Genomic DNA, 21367 nt, shown 5'->3' with positions numbered 1-21367 from the left:
GAAAAGAATCTTTGGGAAAATCGTGCTTTGGAAATACATGATTCGTCAAATGGGTGTCATTCGTAAATTCAGCATATAATAATGAAAAACGGCTTTTTGAAAAAGCACATTTAATTATGAAAAAATAATTTAAACAATAATAGTGAAAGAGGATTTTGTTAAAATACAGGTGCTGGTCATATAATTAGAATATCATCAAAAAGTTGATTTATTTCACTAATTCCATTAAAAAAGTGAAACTTGTATATTATATTCATTCATTACACACAGACTGATATATTTCAAATGTTTATTTCTTTTAATTTTGATGATTATAACTGACAACTAAGGAAAATCCCAAATTCAGTATCTCAGAAAATTAGAATATTGTGAAAAGGTTCAACTTTGAAGACACCTGGTGCCACACTCTAATCAGCTAATTAACTCAAAACACCTGCAAAGGCCTTTAAATGGTCTCTCAGTCTAGTTCTGTAGGCTACACAATCATGGGGAAGACTGCTGACTTGACAGTTGTCCAAAAGACGACCATTGACACCTTGCACAAGGAGGGCAAGACACAAAAGGTCATTGCAAAAGAGGCTGGCTGTTCACAGAGCTCTGTGTCCAAGCACATTAATAGAGAGGTGAAGGGAAGGAAAAGATGTGGTAGAAAAAAGTGTACAAGCAATAGGGATAACCGCACCCTGGAGAGGATTGTGAAACAAAACCCATTCAAAAATGTGGGGGAGATTCACAAAGAGTGGACTGCAGCTGGAGTCAGTGCTTCAAGAACCACTACGCACAGACGTATGCAAGACATGGGTTTCAGCTGTCGTGTCAAGCCACTCTTGAACAACAGACAGCGTCAGAAGCGTCTCGCCTGGGCTAAAGACAAAAAGGACTGGACTGCTGCTGAGTGGTCCAAAGTTATGTTCTCTGATGAAAGTAAATTTTGCATTTCCTTTGGAAATCAAGGTCCCAGAGTCTGGAGGAAGAGAGTAGAGGCACACAATCCACATTGCTTGAGGTCCAGTGTAAAGTTTCCACGGTCAGTGATGGTTTGGGGTGCCATGTCATCTGCTGGTGTTGGTCCACTGTGTTTTCTGAGGTCCAAGGTCAACGTAGCCGTATACCAGGAAGTTTTAGAGCACTTCATTCTTCCTGCTGCTGACCAACTTTATGGAGATGCAGATTTCATTTTCCAACAGGACTTGGCACCTGCACACAGTGCCAAAGCTACCAGTACCTGGTTTAAGGACCATGGTATCCCTGTTCTTAATTGGCCAGCAAACTCACCTGACCTTAACCCCATAGAAAATCTATGGGGTATTGTGAAGAGGAAGATGCGATATGCCAGACCCAACAATGCAGAAGAGCTGAAGGCCACTATCAGAGCAACCTGGGCTCTAATAACACCTGAGCAGTGCCACAGACTGATCGACAATTTTGTGATCTCATGCATGCATGCATTTCACATCATGTGAAGAATTTTGGTCCGTGTACCTTCGGATAATTTGTTTTCTCGTTTTTGTCTTCTAAACGGAAAAACGAAGAAACCATTCATTCATCACATATTCGACCCTCCTCATGAGCATAAATAAACAAATCTCGAGTCGTTTTTTCATATTCTTATTTTTGTTTTAATCACAATTTGTTCTAATCTGCCATATGGGAAAAACAATAAAACCAAAATGGATAAACAGCTTGAATATTCGATCTATACATGGGCGGGAATAAAACGCCCCTTTCCGCTGATTGATCAACCAAAGATCAAGCCGCGTCATCAGTTCTTAACTCCAGAACTCAGCTCCGCGCAACAGAATATAGTAGCCTATATCTATCCGATACATTTGTACGGATTATTACAGAGTTTATTGCAACTACATTTAATCTCGTTCTCATCAAACAGCCAGACTAATAAATGGCTCGACACAACCCGTGCCAGGGCAGAGCCTAGACAGAGCTTTCTTCTGTATACACACAAATTAATTTGCGTGCCGTGAAATACTAATTTATCGTATTAAATAATAATTTACGAGGTATCTGCTCTCACAACTATTCCTAGCCTATGTATTTGGCACACCGCTGTTTTATTTAGCTGACCAACTCTAAAAATCTCTGCTGGAGCTGCGTGACGCACTGGACAGTGCGGAGAGAATGTATTTATAGTGAAGATCAAGCTGCTGTCAGCAGTTCTTTCTCAGTTCCGCGCAACAGAACTGTTCATCAGTTACAGTTGTATGGATTCTTAACTCGGACATTTCATCTAGGTCTATATCTCATCAAACAACCAGATTAAAGAATGGCTCGACACAAACCCTACAGGCCATAGCTTTTTTTCTACGCATACATTTGCGTGCGGTGGAATTAGTTCATCATATTAAATATTAATTAATTTTACGTTGCATCTGCTGTCACAACTACCCCTAGCCTACCTATTTGGCACACAGCCTGTTTTATTTAGCTGATCAGCTCTTGAAATCTGTGTGCCAAAAATGCGCGACTCACTGAACAGCGCAGAGAGAATGTAGTTACATTGTAGCCTAGTGAAGTTCAAGTGCAGATCAGCAGTTCTGACTGTTGTTTTGAGCAATACACTGAGTTTATTTCATTGACACTGAGTATGTCCTTCAAAACAATGTTTTATTTTTTCTGCCAGCTAAATTTCTAAAGCAAAGTCACAGATCATTGTGTGACTCGCAACATAAGGCGCACAGATTAGCCTAGTAGTTAATTCGTGAATGAATCCGAGTCTTTGAACAAATCGTTTGAGTGATTCACCAGCCATACATCCTTTTTTATTACTGAATGAATCAGCGTTTCGAGCGAAGCGATTGAATTAAATGACTCATTCATTAACACAGTGACTTGCTGCCACCTACTGGAGATATTTCATATTCGTTTCATCTTGTAATTCATTTCATATTTCTGTATTCAAAGCATTTTGTATAAACATAAAATTAATGTCATTGCATTATTTGCTCTGCTGTGTGAATGTATTTGCAGACGTCTCTGAGCAGCATTAAATTGTGTAAATACATCTAAAAGCAACTTCAGATGCTGCTATGCCACCTCTGCAGCGCAAGATGCCTTTGTTTGAAACAAAATAGTGTCAAACTCTAATTGTATTGACTAAATTTAAGATTTTAAATGTAAAGATGGCATAGGCCTATATTTAATAAGATATAGCTATTTTAAAAAGGTAGCCTTATTTGACTAATTAATTTATGACGGTAATAGATGGCAATAAATACAAAAATATATATTAATCTCTGGCTTTATTGTTCAAAGTGTTATTTCATAGTCTTTCTAACCTTAACCCTAAACACGTAAATGAACGGCAAGAACTCATTAAAAGTTTCTGTTTCTGTTCTGTTTTCAGTTAAAAAGGTGTCATTTAAGTAGGGTTGCAAAATTCCGGGAATTTTCAAAGCTGGAAACTTTCCATGGGAATTAACGGGAATATATGAGAATTAACGGGAATTAATGGGAATAAACAGGGAATTTGCAAAACTGCAGGTTAGCCTATAACAGGGTACTTAAATATAGTTGAAAAAAAAAAAAAAAAAAAAAAACATCTTGCAGCATAATTTTGGTTAAAACAACCAGATTTAATTCAATTTCAGTTGACATTCACACAGCACACTACTTACTTCAGGGCTATTAAGGCCACACCCCCTGCATGCACTGTTCATTCCCCCAGTCCATAACATACACATTTGATCAAAAATACAGAAAAAAAAAAAACGTAATATTGTGAAATATAACCACAATTTAAAATAATGGTTTTCTATTTAACATATATTAAAATAATTTATTCCTGTGATCAAAGCTGAATTTTCAGCATCATTACTCCAGTCTTCAGTGTCACATGATCCTTCAGAAATTATTCTAATGTGCTAATTTGATAATCAGTTATCAATGTTGGAAACAGTTGTGCTGCTTTAATTTTTTTTTTTTTTTTTTTTTATAACCTGTGATACTTTTTTTTTTTTTTTTTTTTTTTTTTTTCAGGATTCTTTGATGAATAAAAAGTTCAAGAACAGCATTTATTTAAAATATAAATCTTTTGTAGCATTATACACTACCGGTCAAAATTTTGGGGTCAGTCTTTTTTTTTTTTTTTTTTAAAGAAATTAATACTTTTATTCAGCAAGGTTGTGTGAAAAGATTTATATTTTGAATAAATGCTGTTCTTTTTAACTTTTTATTCATCAATGAATCCTGAAAAAAGTATCACAGGTTCCAGAAAAGTATTAAGCAGCACTGTTTCCAACATTGACAATAACTGAGTATCAATCAATATCAGCATATATCAGCATCAATATCAGCATATCAGCATATTAGAATGATTTCTGAAGGATCATGTGACACTGAAATAAATAACACATAACAATTGCTGCAATAAAAATATTTTTTTACATATTTACCAAATTAGAATTAATTGAAGGTGAAAAAGAAATTCATGTTATGACCAAACAAAATGTTTATATTTATGTTTGTATATGATACATTTTATATAAATATTAAACATTTATATAAATTTCCCAAAATTTCCAATTAATTCCCATAAATTCTCATAAATTCCCGTAAATTCCCATAAATTCCCGTGAATTCCTGTTAAGTTTCCAAATTGGAATATTTCCAAAATTCCCCAGGTTAAGTTCCCGTGGAAAGTTTCTGGAAATTTATCAGAAACTTTCTGACCCTTTGCAACCCTACATTTAAGCGTCCCCTAAGTTAATAATTAATGATTTTTACAACGAAAGTGATTCAATCAAAAACTTTAGCTCGATAAACTTTATCTTAGAGCTGCTTTAAAGCCAAAACAAAATCTACTAATTTTCCTATTATCACTGTGAAGCTGCTTTGAAACAATCTGTATTGTAAAAAGCACTATATAAATGAAGATGACTTGACTTGACCCTTGAATCGATTCTGCTCTGCGCTTCAGTAGCCTACAATAGCTTAAATGCATTCTCTCCGCGCTGTCCAGTGCGGCGTGCAGCCTCCGGCACACAGATTTTGAGAGTTGGTCAGCTGAATAAGTAGGCTAATAAGTGTGCCAAATAGTTTGGTTAGTTGTGAGCAGATGCCACGTAAATTATTTAACATGATAAATTAGTATTTCACGGCAAGCGAATTTATGTGTACAGGTGCTGGTCATATAATTAGAATATCATCAAAAAGTTCATTTTTTTATTATAAATTATTTTTAAAAACGAAACTTTCATATATTCTAGATTCCCCACATGTAAAGTAAAACATTTCAAAAGTTTTTTTTTTTTAAATTTTGATGAAGTCCAAAATCCAGTATTTCAAAATATTAGAATATTTCCTAAGATCAATCAAAAAATGGATTTGCAAAACAGAAAAGTTCAAGTTCTTTAAAGTATGTTCTTTTGTGCACTCAATACTTGATCGGCAGGACATATTACAGCAAATGACTTGCTCCTAGCACAAATTACTGCATCAGTGAAGTGTGGCATGGAAGTGATCAGCCTGTGGCACTGCTGAGGCACTATTGAGCCTTCAGATCATCTGTATATTGTTGGATCGACTGTGTCTCATCTTTCTCTTGAAAATATCCCATAGATTTAGGTCAGGCATATTGGCTGGCCAATAAAGCACAGTAATATCATGGTCAGCAAACCACTTGGAAGTGGTTTTTGCACTGTGGGCAGATGCTAAAGTCCTGCTGGAAAAGGAAATCAGCATCTCCATAAAGCTTGTCAGCAGATGGAAGCATAAAGTGCTCCAAAATCTCCTGGAAGATGGCTGCATTGACTTTGCACTTGATAAAACACAATGGACCAACACCAGCAGACGTCACGGCCCCCCCAAATCATTACTGACTTCAGAAACTTCACACTAGACTTCAAGCAGCTTGGATTCTGTGCCTCTCCAGTCTTCCTTCAGACTCTGGGACCATGATTTCAACACATGAAATGCAAAATTTACTTTTATCTGAAAAGAGGATTTTCGAACACTGTTCACTGTCCAGTTCTTTTTCTCCTTAGCCCAGGTAAGATGCTTCTGACGTTGTTTCTGGTTCAGAAGTGGCTTGGTAGTCCTTTTCCTGAAGATGTCTGAGTGTGGTGACTCTTGATGCGCTGACTCCGGCTTTATTCTACTCATTGTGAAGCTCTCCCAAGTGTTTGAATTGGCTTTACTTGACAGTATTCTCAAGCTTGCGGTCATCTCTGTTGCTTGTGCACCTTTGCCTACCCAATTTCTTCCAGTCAACTTTGCATTTAATATGCTTTGATACATCACTCTGTAAACAGCCACCCCATTCAGTAATGACCTTCTGTGACTTACTCTTTTTGTGGAGGGTGTCAATGATTGTCTCCTGGACCATTGCCAAGTCAGCAGTCTTCCCCATTAGTGTGGTTTCAAAGAACAAGAGATACCCGGAATTTATACTGTAGGGATGGTCATTTAATGAAACTCAAATGTAAATATTCTAATATTTTGAGATACTGGATTTTGGACTTTCATTAGCTGTACGCTCTAATCAACAAATTAAAAAAAAAACTTTTGAAATGTTTTACTTTACATGTAGGGAATCTAGAATATATGAAAGTTTCATTTTTTTTAAATAATTTACAATAAAAAAAATGAACTTTTTCATGATATTCTAATTATATGACCAGCACCTGTATACACAAAAGAAAGCTCTGTCTAGGCTCTGCCCTGGCACAGGTTGTGTCGAGCCATTTATTAGTCTGGCTGTTTGATGAGAACGATATTAAATGTAGTTGCAATAAACTCTGTAATAATCCGTACAAATGTATTGGATAGATATAGGCTAGTATATTTTGTTGCGCGGAGCTGTGTTCTGAAGCTAAGAACTGATGAAGCGGCTTGATCTTTTGTTGACCAATCAGCGGAAAGGGTCGTTTTATTCACACCCATGTAGAAATTGAATTGGTGGAAATGTGCTGATGCCTTTCTACTGTTTTTCAGTAGCTGCGGTGTCCTCATTGTAGGCTCCGAACTGGCCATTTGGGTTTTATGTTCTGCTGAATGGCAGGTTCAGTAAGTCGTTAGGCTTTTGGTAAGCTGTTCTGAGTTTAGGATGTAGTTGGGCCTCCTCTTGCTTTAGAGAGTTATTTTGAGGCCTCTGTCCTCAGAGCTCCATCACACAGTGGTTTTGAGTTGTTGTGCTCCATGTGAGCCTCGTTGGCTACTTAGAACATTGCTAGGGCTCCTCTCGTCAGAGAGTTCTCTATTGAGGCCTCCGCTTGCCAGAGAGGTATGGCAGGTTGTAGGGTCTCTGTGAGCCTCCTTGCACAGTATCCTATGTGTGGTTAGGCCTCCTCTCGCTTTAGAGAGTCATCATGCTGAGGCCTCCACTTCTAGACCTCGGCCATCTACTGCAAGCGTCATCAGGCCTCCTTTCGCTACAGAGGGTTTCCTTCATTGTGAGCTCCGCTCGCCAGAGCTCCGCTAGGACAGCATCTGTGAGTTGTAGGCTCTCTGTGAGCCTCCTTATGAGAGATCCTGAGTGTGTGGTGTAATTAGGCCTTCATATTGAGGCCTCTGTGCTTCTCACTCAGGGGTGTGTCCATGCTAACAGGGCAGATCATCACCAGTCATGGGCGAGGTTTCCCTACTCTTACGTAGGAGTAGGGGGAAATATGAAACAGGGTGTTCAGAGAGATTGATAATGATTTATGGGGATTATAAAAAAAAGTATTGGGTGGATTTTTACCATTGTAGGCTGGTTGTTTACGCACACTGTGGACACACATCTGTGTTCAAACACCTTTTTAAAAGTGAATTTTGCATAATAGGTCCCCTTTAATCTAAAAGCCCTGAGGGACGTTGTGTATTCAGGTGCTTTCATAACCACCATACAGGAGTTTTTCTAAATGGATGCGGATGATCATATTTCATTTTAAAGGTATAGACTGTGTTTTTCATTTATATAGGCCTAACTCCTGGCATAAATGAATAAATTTGTAGGTGACACTTTACAATAAGGTTCATTAGTTAACATGCACTAATACAGCATTTATTAATCTTAAAGTTAATTTCAACATTTACTAATACATTATTAAAATCTTGTAAACATTAGTTAATGCACTGTGAACTAACATGAACAAACAATGAACAGTTTTTTCATTAACTAATGTTAACGAAGATTAGTAAATAGTAACAAGCGTATTACTTGTGGTTAGTTCATGTTAGTTAATACATTAACTAATGAACCTTATTGTAAAGTGTTACCAATTTGTCACTATAAAATGTTGAATAAAACAGAAGTAAAAAAATTAAGCTTGAATCTTAGACCTTTTTAATGATAATTTGTGAAGTTAATAATTTTATTTACATTTACAACTTAAATTAAAACTAGCAGTAACTTTTAACCAATGTTAATGTAAAAAAAAAAAAGAGTGTGCTGGTGTCCTCCTGTGGGTTAACAGGTTTTAAGCTAACTCTGGTAATGCACATTTATTTAACAAAACGAAACCATAAACATTTTAATGCTAGTAAAAGTGTGAATAGAAGTGTCACGTCTTGTTTTGGTGTTTTGTTTCATGTTTATGCTTCATGTTTTATTTTCAAATTCAGGTTAAAGTTTCATTGCTTTATGTTTCCTGGTTTGCCATGTGCTCCCATGTCATGTGATTCCCTGCTTTTTGTGTGGTCATGTGTGTCTTATGTGTCATTGGTTGATTTGGTCATGTGGTTTCTGTTCTGTTCTGTCATTGGTTCATTGTCTTGATTGTTCACAGGTGTTCCTTGTTTGTCATTAGTCTCTCTGTATATATAGCCCTCATGTTTCATTGTTATCTCGGCTAGCTTTGTTTCCCTGTATTCTGTCGTTAGTGAGTTTGTTTCTGTGTCGTGTCAGGTCAGGTCAGGTCAGGTCAGGTCAGGTCAGGTCAAGTCCGGTCTTTTTTTATTTTGTGTTTTGTTCACTTTATTGATTTAATAAGCTGCATTTGGGTTCACTACACTCGCCTTCAGTGGACTACAGAAGGTTAGACCTATACAATAAACCCAGCAGTTTACCTCCTGAGCCTCCATCAAGGTAAGCAATCCATTGAGGATTATGTTCAGGATTTTTGTGACGTGTGCTGTCGTGTGGACTTCAATGATGGCCGCCATTCCAGAGCCTCGTCCCAAGCCCCTGACCAGCGTCCAGAGGGGACGGGACTCCAGCCCCTGACCAGCGTCCAGAGGGGACGGGACTCCAGCCCCTGACCAGCGTCCAGAGGGGACGGGACTCCAGCCCCTGACCAGCGTCCAGAGGGGACGGGACTCCAGCCCCTGACCAGCGTCCAGAGGGGACGGGACTCCAGCCCCTGACCAGCGTCCAGAGGTGGCTGCCATGCCTAAGCCCCCTAACATCATGTCTGCCCAAGTGTTCCCTGGTCCACCACTGCACCACGGCCCAGGTCCTCCAGTGCACCAGGGCCCTCTGCTCCACGGCCCAGGTCCACCCAGGCCCGCCATTGCCATGCCGTGGTCCAGATCCCGTCCCCCTGTATGGGCCTGGCCCTCCATCCCTCCCCCAAGATCACCTCCGCTCCACCACCCTCCGGGACTCGTTGGGAGCCGCCCCGTGGATTCTTTCATGTCTTGTTTTGGTGTTTTGTTTCATGTTCATGCTTCATGTTTTATTTTCAACTTCAGGTTAAAGTTTCATTGCGTTTTGTTTCCTGGTTTGCCATGTGCTCCCATGTCATGTAATTCCCTGCTCCTCATGTGGTCATGTCATGTGCTTCCCTAGTCTTGTGTGTCATTGGTTGATTTGGTCATGTGGTTTCAGTTCTGTTCTGTCATTGGTTCATTGTCTTGATTGTTCACAGGTTTTCCTTGTTTGTCATTAGTCTCTCTGTGTATATATAGCCCTCGTGTTTCATTGTTATCTTGTGTAGCTTTGTGTCCCTGTACCACTGTGGGTGAGTTTTATGTTTCTGTTTTGTGCCAAGCCTTTGTTTTGATGTTGGATTTATGTTGGACATTGTAAATAAACTGCATTTGGGTTCTTACTGCAACTCGCCTCAGTGGACTTACAAGAAGGAAATGATCCCCCAGCATCAGCCATGGTGCCTTGATCAGTTGTGATCTGCGTCTCGGGGGGGATCATTTCCTTGTTGTAAGTCCACTGAGGCGAGTTGCAGTAAGAACCCAAGTGCAGTTTATTTACAATGTCCAACATAAATCCAACATCAAAACAAAGGCTTGGCTTGGCCAACATGCACGAGCAGATGACGTCACTTGGAGGGAGGTATGACCAGGCCCGCTGAATACAAAAACTCCTTAATTCAGTACTCATGTGCTGTCAGACACCGCTGGGCACGTGCTTTGAATGTGCAGTTTGCGCACAACTTCTCAAACAGTGTGCGTGAGTTATCTTTTGCTTGAATGTTTAAATTGGCAGGGCTTAAAAACATGTGCAAATTATAAACTTTCATGATTAGCTCTTAAAGTGACAGCGGTCTAATATTCATGCTGCTGCCTGTTTTTAAAGTTAATCAAACAACAGACTCGCTGCAAAAATCACTCAATTCTCTTGACTGAATAACTTTTAATTTCATCTATATTTAATTTGTAAAGTGAAGACTATGCAAACATTTGATTAGGTACAGAAACTGAATAAAGTAATCTACCTAATCTGTATCTAACTAGATCTACCTAAACCTGAAAAGCACTATTTAATTTGTATCTTTGTTCTGTTATTTTTGCTATTGATTGTAGTTAGGTTATTTGTTCTTATTTTATTAGACTGTTTATTTGACTTCATTGGTGTTTGAAATTTGTTATGTATAATTTACATTATATTTATGTAGAATTTTTTTCATTTGCATTGTTCTTGCATTCAATGTAAAAAGTCAGATGAGTATATAAAACATTTACAATTTACAAGCTTCATTGTGTTTGTAGAGGGTTGTTTTGCAATTAATTGTCTTTATTTTTGCAGTTCTTAATTTTTGTTTGCAAAACAATTGCTCAATACATTTTTCTTTTTGCAAAACTTCATTATTTTGCAAAACTATATGGTATTATATTGACTCCATACATATCCAGTTAACATAAAGCAAATGTAAAAGTAAAAGTGGTGAGCATTTGGTGGTAGCCAAATGTTCACCAGTGGTTGCAGTATTAAATAAGCAAGAGGTAAACATGGTTATTTTCCAGAATCTTAGTCTTGAGAAACCCAAAAAGAAGTCTGGAAAGCTCTGGGGTCATTCCCGAACACTATCACGAGTCGAATCGCTTGATTTTGTAAGTTCATCACAATTATGTTCCTTGTTTGTGGTTTAATAAACTTTTTTTTTTTTTTTTTTTCTAATAATGCATGCAAGTGTTTTTATACATGTGTGCCTAAAAAGTCTCACACATTGTTGTCATTCACCACAGGTGCATATGCATGTAAATGTATTCTTACCCTCATTATAATGAATTGCTGATGAGTCCATCTTATTTTAAATGAGGTAGTGTGTTCACAATTAATTTGCATAATACACAGCCAAACCATCTCCATACTAGTGCTTAGGGGTGGGCGAAATGACCCAAGTTTTATATCACGATATGAATAATTTTATATCACAATAACGATATATATTATGATGTTGTAATTTTTTGCTTTAAATAAGGTTTTTCATACCATTGCAATTTCATAATTCTTATCACCATTTTCAATATCATTAAAAAAAATACTAATACAAATAATACTAACCAAAAAAACACAAGCAGAAAGAGCAAATAAAACAAACTACAATGGAACAAAGACACAGATGAAATAGACCTACCTGAAAACTTCAAGCAATAGAAATACTCCATAAAATAAATCTGTTATTTAATAAAAAATTAATCCGTTCATTTACTTGTTTAATCTATAGGTATGCGCGTTTGAACGCTTAGTCTTTTTTACAAAGTGACATTGCCAAATTACTTGTCTGACCCGCATAATACAGAATTATTAGTCGCTTCAGCGGATCCATGCGAACTGGAATCATTTTGATAACGTTTTATCTATACATAGGGAGAGGAAACGAAAGGAGGCCTTTGCAGGGGATAGTTTATTTGACACTTCAGGGCTGCATTGTCATTGTGCCTAGGTCAGTGTTGGGTAAGTTACTTCAAAAAAGTAATTAATTACTAATTACATCATCAATGTTGTATTTAAAATACTTTTCTAATTACTCTGTCTGAAAAGTAATTTAATTACTCAATAAGTAACTTACTAATTACTTCTTAAAATCCCTATAAACCTTGACCGGATAAACAATAGAAAGGAAAGTCTTTTAATAATGTAGTCAAACATGGAATAGTTTAGTCTTTTATAGCTTTTTAAAACATTTTAACTTTATTTAAACATATACTATAATGCTTTTATTTACTTTATAATACTTACATTTTATTTAGTAACAAATAGGGATGTCACTATACCAAAAATTTAGTAGTCGGTACCGATACCATAAAAAGTGCACAATACTCGATACCACGGTAAAAATATATAAAAATACAAATAAAACAATGCTATATATATATATATATATATATATATATGTATATATATATATGTATATATATATATGTATATATATATATATAATATGTGTGTATATATAACTTTTTTTTTCTCTTTTTTTTTTCCAGGTAGGTCTAATAGTACTAAGTAAAAATACCACAGCAATTGAATAATCAAACATAAAATAACTCTGCATAGTCATAACTGTATAAATTAAATATAGATTAATCCTTATTAAAGCTTTTCTTTTTTTTGTTTGATTATCATTTATAATACAGACAGCCAATAGTAGACAGTAGCATGTTTTAAAGGCTGCTGTCACTAAGACCTAATGGACGGAGACAATATGCTGTTACACATGCTGTTCACATTCACATAATATACGCCAAGATGGGCATTTTGACATAACTATGTGTGTATTTGAACGTTTATGTGTAATAAACCGCTAAAATTTGACACTCGCGAGAGGCAGCTATGTGTGTGCGCTTTGGCTAAGAGCACACTGACTGAAGACTGTCTCTCAGAGAGCGCACGCAGTTTTTTTCTCCCCAGGACATATATAGCTTACATTTTACCGTAATGTTCTTGCCTACCTGTGTTAAAAAAGTGAATGAATTAGTAAAGTAATTGGAATATTTCCATTCTGCAAAACAGCCACTCGCTTCTGCCGACATATTCAGAAAGCGACTACGCAGCCAACTGGTGCGAAGTTGCGAACTTACGCGCAACTGCACTACAGCTAACAATTTTAAAGAGGCAGCGTTCACTTTTACTTTTAGACGACAAATTTAGATTTTAAATTCAATATTGATTTAAACAGAACTGTTGAACTAATTTACAATATGTAACACAAGTACATTATAAGTAACTGTAATTAAATTACCTAAAAATGAACAGTAATCTCTTACTTTACTTTTTCAGTGGATAAGTAATTTATAACGCGTTACACCCAACACTGGTCTAGGTGCAGGTCCTTCATCTCATCTAGATATGGCCTGGATCTGGCAAACTACGGTAAACCTCAGAAAAAACAGAGAGAGACTAATATTAGCATAGACGCTATTCTTCTTATGACGTAGCGAGTACATCAGGTGTTATGGGAAGTGTTCCTGGTTCCAGCTGACCTAATTTATGCAGCCTAACAATTTACATGATTTGAATTATAGTAGATAATGTTATGTATATGCCAGGTTAAAGAGATCTGTTTTTAGTCTAGATTTTAGATGTTGTGGTCAATAGTGCCAAATGCATCACTAAGATCCAGTAACGCTAATAGAGAAATACAGCCACGATCTGATGATAAGAGCAAATCATTTGTAACTCTAATGAGAGCCATCTCAGTACTATGGTACGGTCTAAATCCTGACTGGAAATCCTCACAGATACCATTTCTTTCTAAAAAGGAACATAGTTGTGAGGATACTGCCTTTTGTAGTATCTTTGACAGAAAAGGTAGATTTGAGATTGGCCTGTAATTGACTAATTCTGTAGGATCAAATTGGGTTGTTTTGTTCATCACTATGAACGCTGGATACTGTGTTTTCAATTCATACTTGCAGCCGGAGGGCGCTCTGTGCACATTTAGTCCACAAATTAATCTAAAGAAGGACATTCCAGGAACTAACGGCATGTCTTCCAGAGGTCTCTAACCATGGCTTTAACATACAGATAAACACTTTTCAAGACAATAAATACACGAATGAGACGATGTATACATGTATTGCCTCAGAATTTGCGTCTGAATAGCGCTAGCTCCGTGGGCATGGCCGCATTAGCGGATAATGAGCTGAATCACGGACTTCTGACATGTATCTCTTTTCATACAGATTACATAAACACAGAATTTTTGTTTTCGATTTGACTTACACAGTTTAAAACCTGACATTTCAATGTTTCTTTAGACATAAGTCTAATTTTTTTGTGATTAGTATTCACTAAGTTACAGTTCATTTTCTGAGAACTATCAGATTGGACTTCGTTCAGAGGGAGACGACAGATCACGCATCATGTTAGTTTTCTTTATTTAGCAAAAAGCACAACATTTCGTTTTTACTCTGAGTGTACACAAATAAAAGAAGATATTCCACAGATTAAAATGGTGTATAACTCTTAATTGTATGTGCAACATTGACAGAGTATTTTGAGTCTCTTTCACACTGGTAAGAAAAAAACCGAGGTGGTATCGCCGGTGTGACCAACGACCCGAGGGAGTTAATTTAGCCACTGTTTCAAATAAATACCTAGGGTTGTGTTTGTTTTCTTCTAAAAGGGTTGAAAAATAATTAGATCTAGCAGTTTTTAAGGCCTTTCTGTACGCAATCATTCTCTCCACGAAATGCGAAAAAACTCTAGTTTTGTTTTCTTCCAGCTGCGCTCTATTTTTCTGGCTGCTCTCTTAAGGGTCTGAGTGTGCTCGTTGTACCACTGCATTGGACTATTTTCTTTAATCTTTTTTTTAAGCGCAAAGGAGCAACTGTGTCTAAAGTGCTGGAAAAGAGAGAGTCAATCATTTCTGTTGCAACATCGAGTTCTTCTAAGCTATCTGGTATGCTGAGGAGATTAAACTGATCAGAAAGATTATTTATAAAGCAATCTTGTGGTAGAAGTGATGGTTCTACCATATTTATGCCAGGGAGGCAATTTAGCAGCCTTGACTAAATGTAGTATACACGAGACTAGATAATGATCTGAGATGATGTCGCTCTGCTGCAGAATTTCAACTGCATCAATATCGATTCAATGTGAAAATATTAGATCTAAAATATGATTTCGACAATGAGTGTGGCCTGACACGTGTTGTCTAACTCCAGTAGAGTTTAAAATGTCTGTAAATGCCAATCCCAATGTGTCTTTTTCATTCTCTACATGGATATTAAAATCACCAACAATAAGGACTTTATCCGAAGGTTTTTCTCCAAAGTACTTTAAAAATAGAATAATGCATTTTACCGAAACGTAACATACATTGTTAATTAGAACATTCGGAGAGGATTAAAACAAGACCAAATACGACATAGTGGAAATACATTAACTCAGAGATACATTGTTATTAATAGCCGTGTTGTGTTCTTATAAATACTTATTGTGAGTAATAATAGTTACTAATCTCTTTAAACTCATCATTGTTGGCTTTACGTAAAGTGAAAACAAATCAAATGTTAAGAAATCACGAATATGTGCTCATTTTACATTTAAAAAATGTATCATTAATACAAACAGTTGAAAAAAAAAAAAAGTATATATTTTTTTAATGTTACATACTAACACTGCAACAATATTTTTAAAGTATAATTCCAAACTGCTATAAGCAATACCATGCAAATGGCTGAGGTGATATAGAGTTTAACAAATCAAAATGACCATTCATGACCTCTAATGCAAACATTAGCTGTTAAAGACATAATAGTTGATACTGCAAAAGAGTGTCTCTGGAACTATATGTGATCATTTATAAATCACTGTATAATGGATTATGAACATGCACATTCAAAAAGCAAATGCATGGCTTATAAGTAATTATAAAAATAATATAAATGTATCTATAACTGTTCTTATAATGCAGTATAGATCTTAATGAGTCTTTATAAATATATTTATAGAATAGTAATATTTATAAATAAGTATAAATGTGACTGTAAATCATTATAAGCATGGTCTTCATAGAAAGTGTTACCGTCGTAACTTATGCTAATATAATAGGGAGAGATACATACACATGGAGTACATTTTGGAATAGTTGAATTTTGAGTTGAATTCAAAGAAAGTCTGTGTGTCTGTGTGTTGGCGGTCATCTGGCCACCAAAGAATTTGAGCCTGGTTTAGGAAAGTTGATCTGAGTTGATTAAGATCTTTATGAAGTCACAGGGAGAGTTTCGTGGAAGGCTGTTTAGCATCGACACCCGCAACAAAAGTGTCAAGTGTCCTACAGCCAGGCTGGAGCCAATGTGTGATTAACATGAAAAGTTCAAGAGGCTAAAAGCTTTCTCAAATTTAAAGTTAGTTTGATGATCTTGGTCCTCTCCAGACGTTACAATTTTTACCTTTGAAGGGTTAGTTCACCCCAAATTGAAAATTCTGTCATTAATTACTCACCCTCATTGCGAGTTTTTTGTATTTACTAATTTGGGGAACAGACACAGTCTCTATATGATGATATCTAAGTGAAAGAGTCGGGGGGAAGGCTTTATCTGACTGGCTTCAGCAGATGGTCAGTTAGGCAGTTCTGCTTCCTGACCTGAGCCCCAGTTAGCCAAGGTTCATCTCTAAGTCTATGTACCATATTACTAGAGAAAAGACCAGCACCACCCCAGGAGGGATGAATACCATCTCTTTTCAACAGGTCAGGTCTGCCCCAAAAACTTTTCCAATTGTCTACGAACCTTATATTATTTTGCGGACACCACTTAGACAGCCAGCCATTGAGTGATGATAGTCTGCTAAGTATCTCATCACTCTGACAAACAGGTAGTGGGCCAGAGCAAATTACAATGTCTGACATCGTACTTGCGAGTTCACACACCTCTTTAATGTTAATTTTAGTGATCTCCGACTGGCGAAGTCGAACATCATTAGTGCCGATGTGAATAATAATCTTAGAGAATTTATGATTAGCATTAGCCAGCACTTTTAAATTTGCTTTGATGTCAGGCTTCCGCTCTGGCTCCCGGCAAACGTGTGACTATGGTGGCTGGTGTCTTTATTTTCGCGTTCTGTGTAATAGAATCACCAATAACTAGGGCACTTTCAACAGGATTCTCAGTGGGTGCATCACTGAGTGGGGAGAACCTGTTTGATGTTCTAATCAGAACAGAAGAGTGGTGTTTTGTCCCGCAACTATGCCGTCTCACAGTCGCCCAGTTGCCCTGCTGCACGGACTTTACAGCCGGAACCAAACAATGTACAGAGTTCACTAAGCTAGTCACATCCAAAGCAGTATCTAAAGCCCTTGCATTCTTACTATCCTCAATTAAAGTTTGGATGCATTTCTCTAATTCTGAAATCTCCATCAGCCTGACTGTCTCCCTGCACATGTGTAAATCTCGCCACTGACAGAGAATGCTATAATATACATGTGACAGGCAGTGCAGTTAAAGATGTGTGTGAACTTGCAAGTACAATGTCATTTGTTCTGGATCCCTTCTTGTTCGTCGGAGTGATGAGATACTTAGCAGACTATCATCACTCAATGGCTGGTTGTCTAAGTGGTGTCCGCAGAATAATATAGGATTCATAGACAGTTGGAAAAGTTTTTGGGGCAGACCTGACCTGTTGAAAAGATATAGTATTCATCCCTCCTGGGATGGTGCCGCTCTTCTCTCTAGTAATATGGCACATAGGTGTTCAGTCGCAACATCGGTTTCATCACTTGCCCACCGTGGCACCGAGGTTAATTTTTTTTTTTTTTTTCCACTTTGACACGTTAAAAATATTTGCATTTAATGCAATTAACATAGTATCCGTTTTCTGCATTATATGATAAAGCTCTTACTCACGCTAATGCTTTTAAACCATTCAAGTGTGACAAGGCAAAAGAGAATGCGCTGTCTGTGAATGTCCGTCCTATGTGACACACACAACGCGCGCACGCCAGTATCGAGTTCTCTTCTGCTCTTAACGAACCATAACACACACAAATTATGCCAAAATGTCTGTTTTGTAAAGTGTTTTTCAGTAAGAGTAACCCACCATTAGGGCAAGCAATTGCCGTTAATTTGAAAGTGAAAGTCAGCCTTTTCGTAACAAAACATCGAAAGCTCAGCCGAACAGCTGATCATAGCGGGTTTTTATTTTTCATGTCAAAAACATTCCTCGTCACGGAGAGTGCAGTTCATGGTTGCATAGCAATGACAGACGCCACGGGAGCGCAAGTGCTTTGGAAACAAGGAGAAAGCGACGTGGCCGCACTTTCCATGCGTTTTTAGACGCGATATGTGAACGGCCCCATAAGCGGTTTAAAAAAAAAAAAAAAGATGTAGAGGCCCCGCCCCTCGGTGACACCAGTATTACCGGTGTTGTCACATGTCGATTAACCGGTGGGAAAATTTTCTCACCGTCACATCCCTAGTCTGTACCCCGAAATTAGTAAATACAAAAAACTCCCAAACTGTAAAAATGGTAAAAAATTTAATTGATGTTAAAAATTTCATTGATGTTCAACAAATAAAAATCAGATGAAAACATGATAAAGCTTGGGTTGCTGAATATTAGATCTCTTTCTTCGAAAGCACTTATTGTAAATTATATTATCACAGACAATAATCTAGATGTGTTGTGTTTGACAGAAACATGGGCTGCGTTCAGCCCCAACAAAACTTTGCAAAACGTTTTTTAAATGGAAATGGTGGTGCGTTGAACACCCTGTTCAGATGACGCAAGAGTTGCAACTATGGCAGCTGAGAAGGCACTCCATTTAATTATCTTTTCTATCTCCTGGTAATCAATTCTAATTTAAATTATTTTATTTCTAGTTCTTACTTTTTTTAATACCTTGTATTTTCTTTCTCATTTTTATGTAAAACACTTAATTTCCATTGTGTATGAAATTTGGTATATAAATAAACTTGCCTTGCAATGAAGCTAAAAATATAAACAACTACATCAGGTTGATATGCTATATTTTTAATATAAAACTCATGACAAACATGTCTTCTAATATCTTTAATTCTTCTGTATACTGAGCTGCAGCAGGCATATTTGTAAACGACTTTACTTGGTCCTATTGTGCGAACTGTCTCTTTAATACCGCATGGTTTATATACATGTTGCTGCTGATAGGGCTGACATTTTTGACACACCCACCAAACAAGAAAAAACCCTGTTGCACACCGTTTCCAGGAAACATGTCATTCAACCCGTAGCAAAACATTGCGCACCGGTTTGAGCTTGAACGTGCCCCTGGTCATCCAAACATAATTCCTTTGAAGTGATGGTGCTTTATGTAATGTAAGCAAAAAATCCCATTTGACATTTGTGCTGGCTACTGTATACAGTCTACCAGGGCACCATACAGACTTTATCAAAGAATTTGCTGATTTTCTATCGGAGTTAGTACTGCGTGCGGATAAAGTCCTTATTGTTGGTGGTTTTAATATCCATGTAGATAATGAAAAATATGCATTGGGATTGGCATTTACAGACATTCTAAACTCTATTGGAGTTAGACGACAAGTGTCAGGACCCACTCATTGTCGTAATCATACTTTAGATCTAATATTGTCGCATGGAATCGATATTAATGCACTTGAAATTCTGCAGTAGAGCGATGACATCTCAGATCATTTTCTAGTCTCATGTATACTACATTTAGCCAAGGCTGCAACACCACCTCCCTGCTACAAATATGGTAGAACTATCACTTCTACCACTAAAGATTGCTTTATAAATAATCTTCCTGATCAGTTTCATCTCCTTAGCATACCAGATAGCTTAGATAAACTCGATGTTGCAACAGAAACTGTTGACTCTCTCTTTTCCAGCACATTAGACTCAGTTGATCCTTTGTGCTGTTGTGATTTTTATTTTTGCCCATCTAAGGATGCGAAGTAAAATAGGGATTGGTACTCACGTCACCGCTGACGTTGTAATTTTTGGATCACACGTCTCTAAAGGTGTGGTTATGAGTACATCAGATGACCACTCCCCCCTCTTTTCCTAGTTCAGGGCACTAGTCAAGGTCTTTTACCTTGGCAGTATGAGAACACTCCCAACAGGGGCTTTCATTCATTTAGAATTAATGTAAAGTGGTCAGCTGATTTATCTGAAAGATTGGTGAGATTGCTAACTTGTAGAGCCTCTTCTGTATTATCAGCACAAGGAAGATACAAGTGTAATAAAATAAATTTTATTAACAAAAAGATAAACAAGAATAACTAACACAACTACTAAATGAATACTATGATTGAAAAAGGAATAAAGTGCATAAGATACATAGAATACAAGTGATTAAGTTGAGTGTGGCTATGGAAGAGTTACGTTATCTTATGGAAAGATAAACTGTTTCTCTGAAAATAATAAGATGGAGAACCTTATTATGCACTAAACAAATAAACGAAAGATTATTTGTTATTAACCAACATCAGCTATATTACATCTAATGGGAATTAGGAAATTATATACTGATAACATACAACAATGCCAAGGTCTCTGGAAAGAGGTTTGGTTAAGTGATATTTACGTTCCACTTGGTTGAGTCCGATGACGGTGACGTTTTCCACTGGTTGTGCTGGGTGACAATGCAGTGGGGAGAGGAGCCAAAATCTGTTTCAACAGTCTTGAACACGAAGATCTGTGGGATGCTGATCTCCTGGAGCACCAAAGGGTCCTAAAATCTGGAACACGCAGATGAGGCCCTGGCGTAGGTGCAGAAGGTCCTTAACAATCTGGAACATGCAGATGAAGGTACCTTGGAAGCAAGGTTTGCCCTCCTGAGCTTAACCTTGTTGCAAATATCGTTACTGTCTCACTGGACGGAAACTTTGAACGTAGTGTTTGTTAATGTCTCTTTCCTCACAGGCTGAAGGCTCAGAACGTGGTCGTCTCTGTTGCTGCCTCACAAGCTGTAGACTCAGATCGTGGGACCTGTTGTTGTCTCTCTGGATGGACCAGAGGCTCAGAACGGTGTTGTATCTGTTAGTGTCTCAGCTTTGCAAGCCGGGACTCAGAACGGCATATCTGTTAACGTCTCACTCCTTACAGAGTTGAGACCCAGAATGGTATATCTGTTAATGTCTCACTCCTTACAGAGTTGAGACCCAGAACCGTGTATCTGTTATGTCTCATCCGATGGGAGACTCAGAACAAGGAGTGTCTGTTGAAAGGGTACCTTTATCCCTTTCCGATGAGGAGGAGATTGCAATTTGACGCTTCTCCATTCGAGTGCTGTGATTGGCTGCTGGC

At 37.4% G+C, this 21367-nt stretch overlaps 1 protein-coding gene across 10 annotated transcripts in view; it reads left to right on the top strand.

Moving 5' to 3' along the window:
• Positions 1–21367, top strand: part of LOC127501072 (oxysterol-binding protein-related protein 7-like) — a 198859-nt gene that overhangs the window by 18855 nt on the left and 158637 nt on the right. For 8 of the 10 annotated variants that reach the window (XM_051872834.1, XM_051872833.1, XM_051872832.1 and 5 more), the window contains exon 9: positions 11137–11223. The exons of the other annotated variants lie outside the window; for them this stretch is intronic. In XM_051872834.1, the coding sequence (XP_051728794.1) occupies positions 11137–11223 (87 nt within the window). The remainder of the gene's footprint in view (positions 1–11136; positions 11224–21367) is intronic. 10 annotated transcript variants of the gene reach the window in all.

This window comes from Ctenopharyngodon idella, chromosome 19 (genome assembly GCF_019924925.1).
Source record: "Ctenopharyngodon idella isolate HZGC_01 chromosome 19, HZGC01, whole genome shotgun sequence".
Lineage (NCBI taxonomy): Eukaryota > Metazoa > Chordata > Actinopteri > Cypriniformes > Xenocyprididae > Ctenopharyngodon > Ctenopharyngodon idella.
The sequence above is the reverse complement of the archived record's forward strand: the minus strand, read 5'-3'. Positions and strand labels throughout refer to the sequence as shown.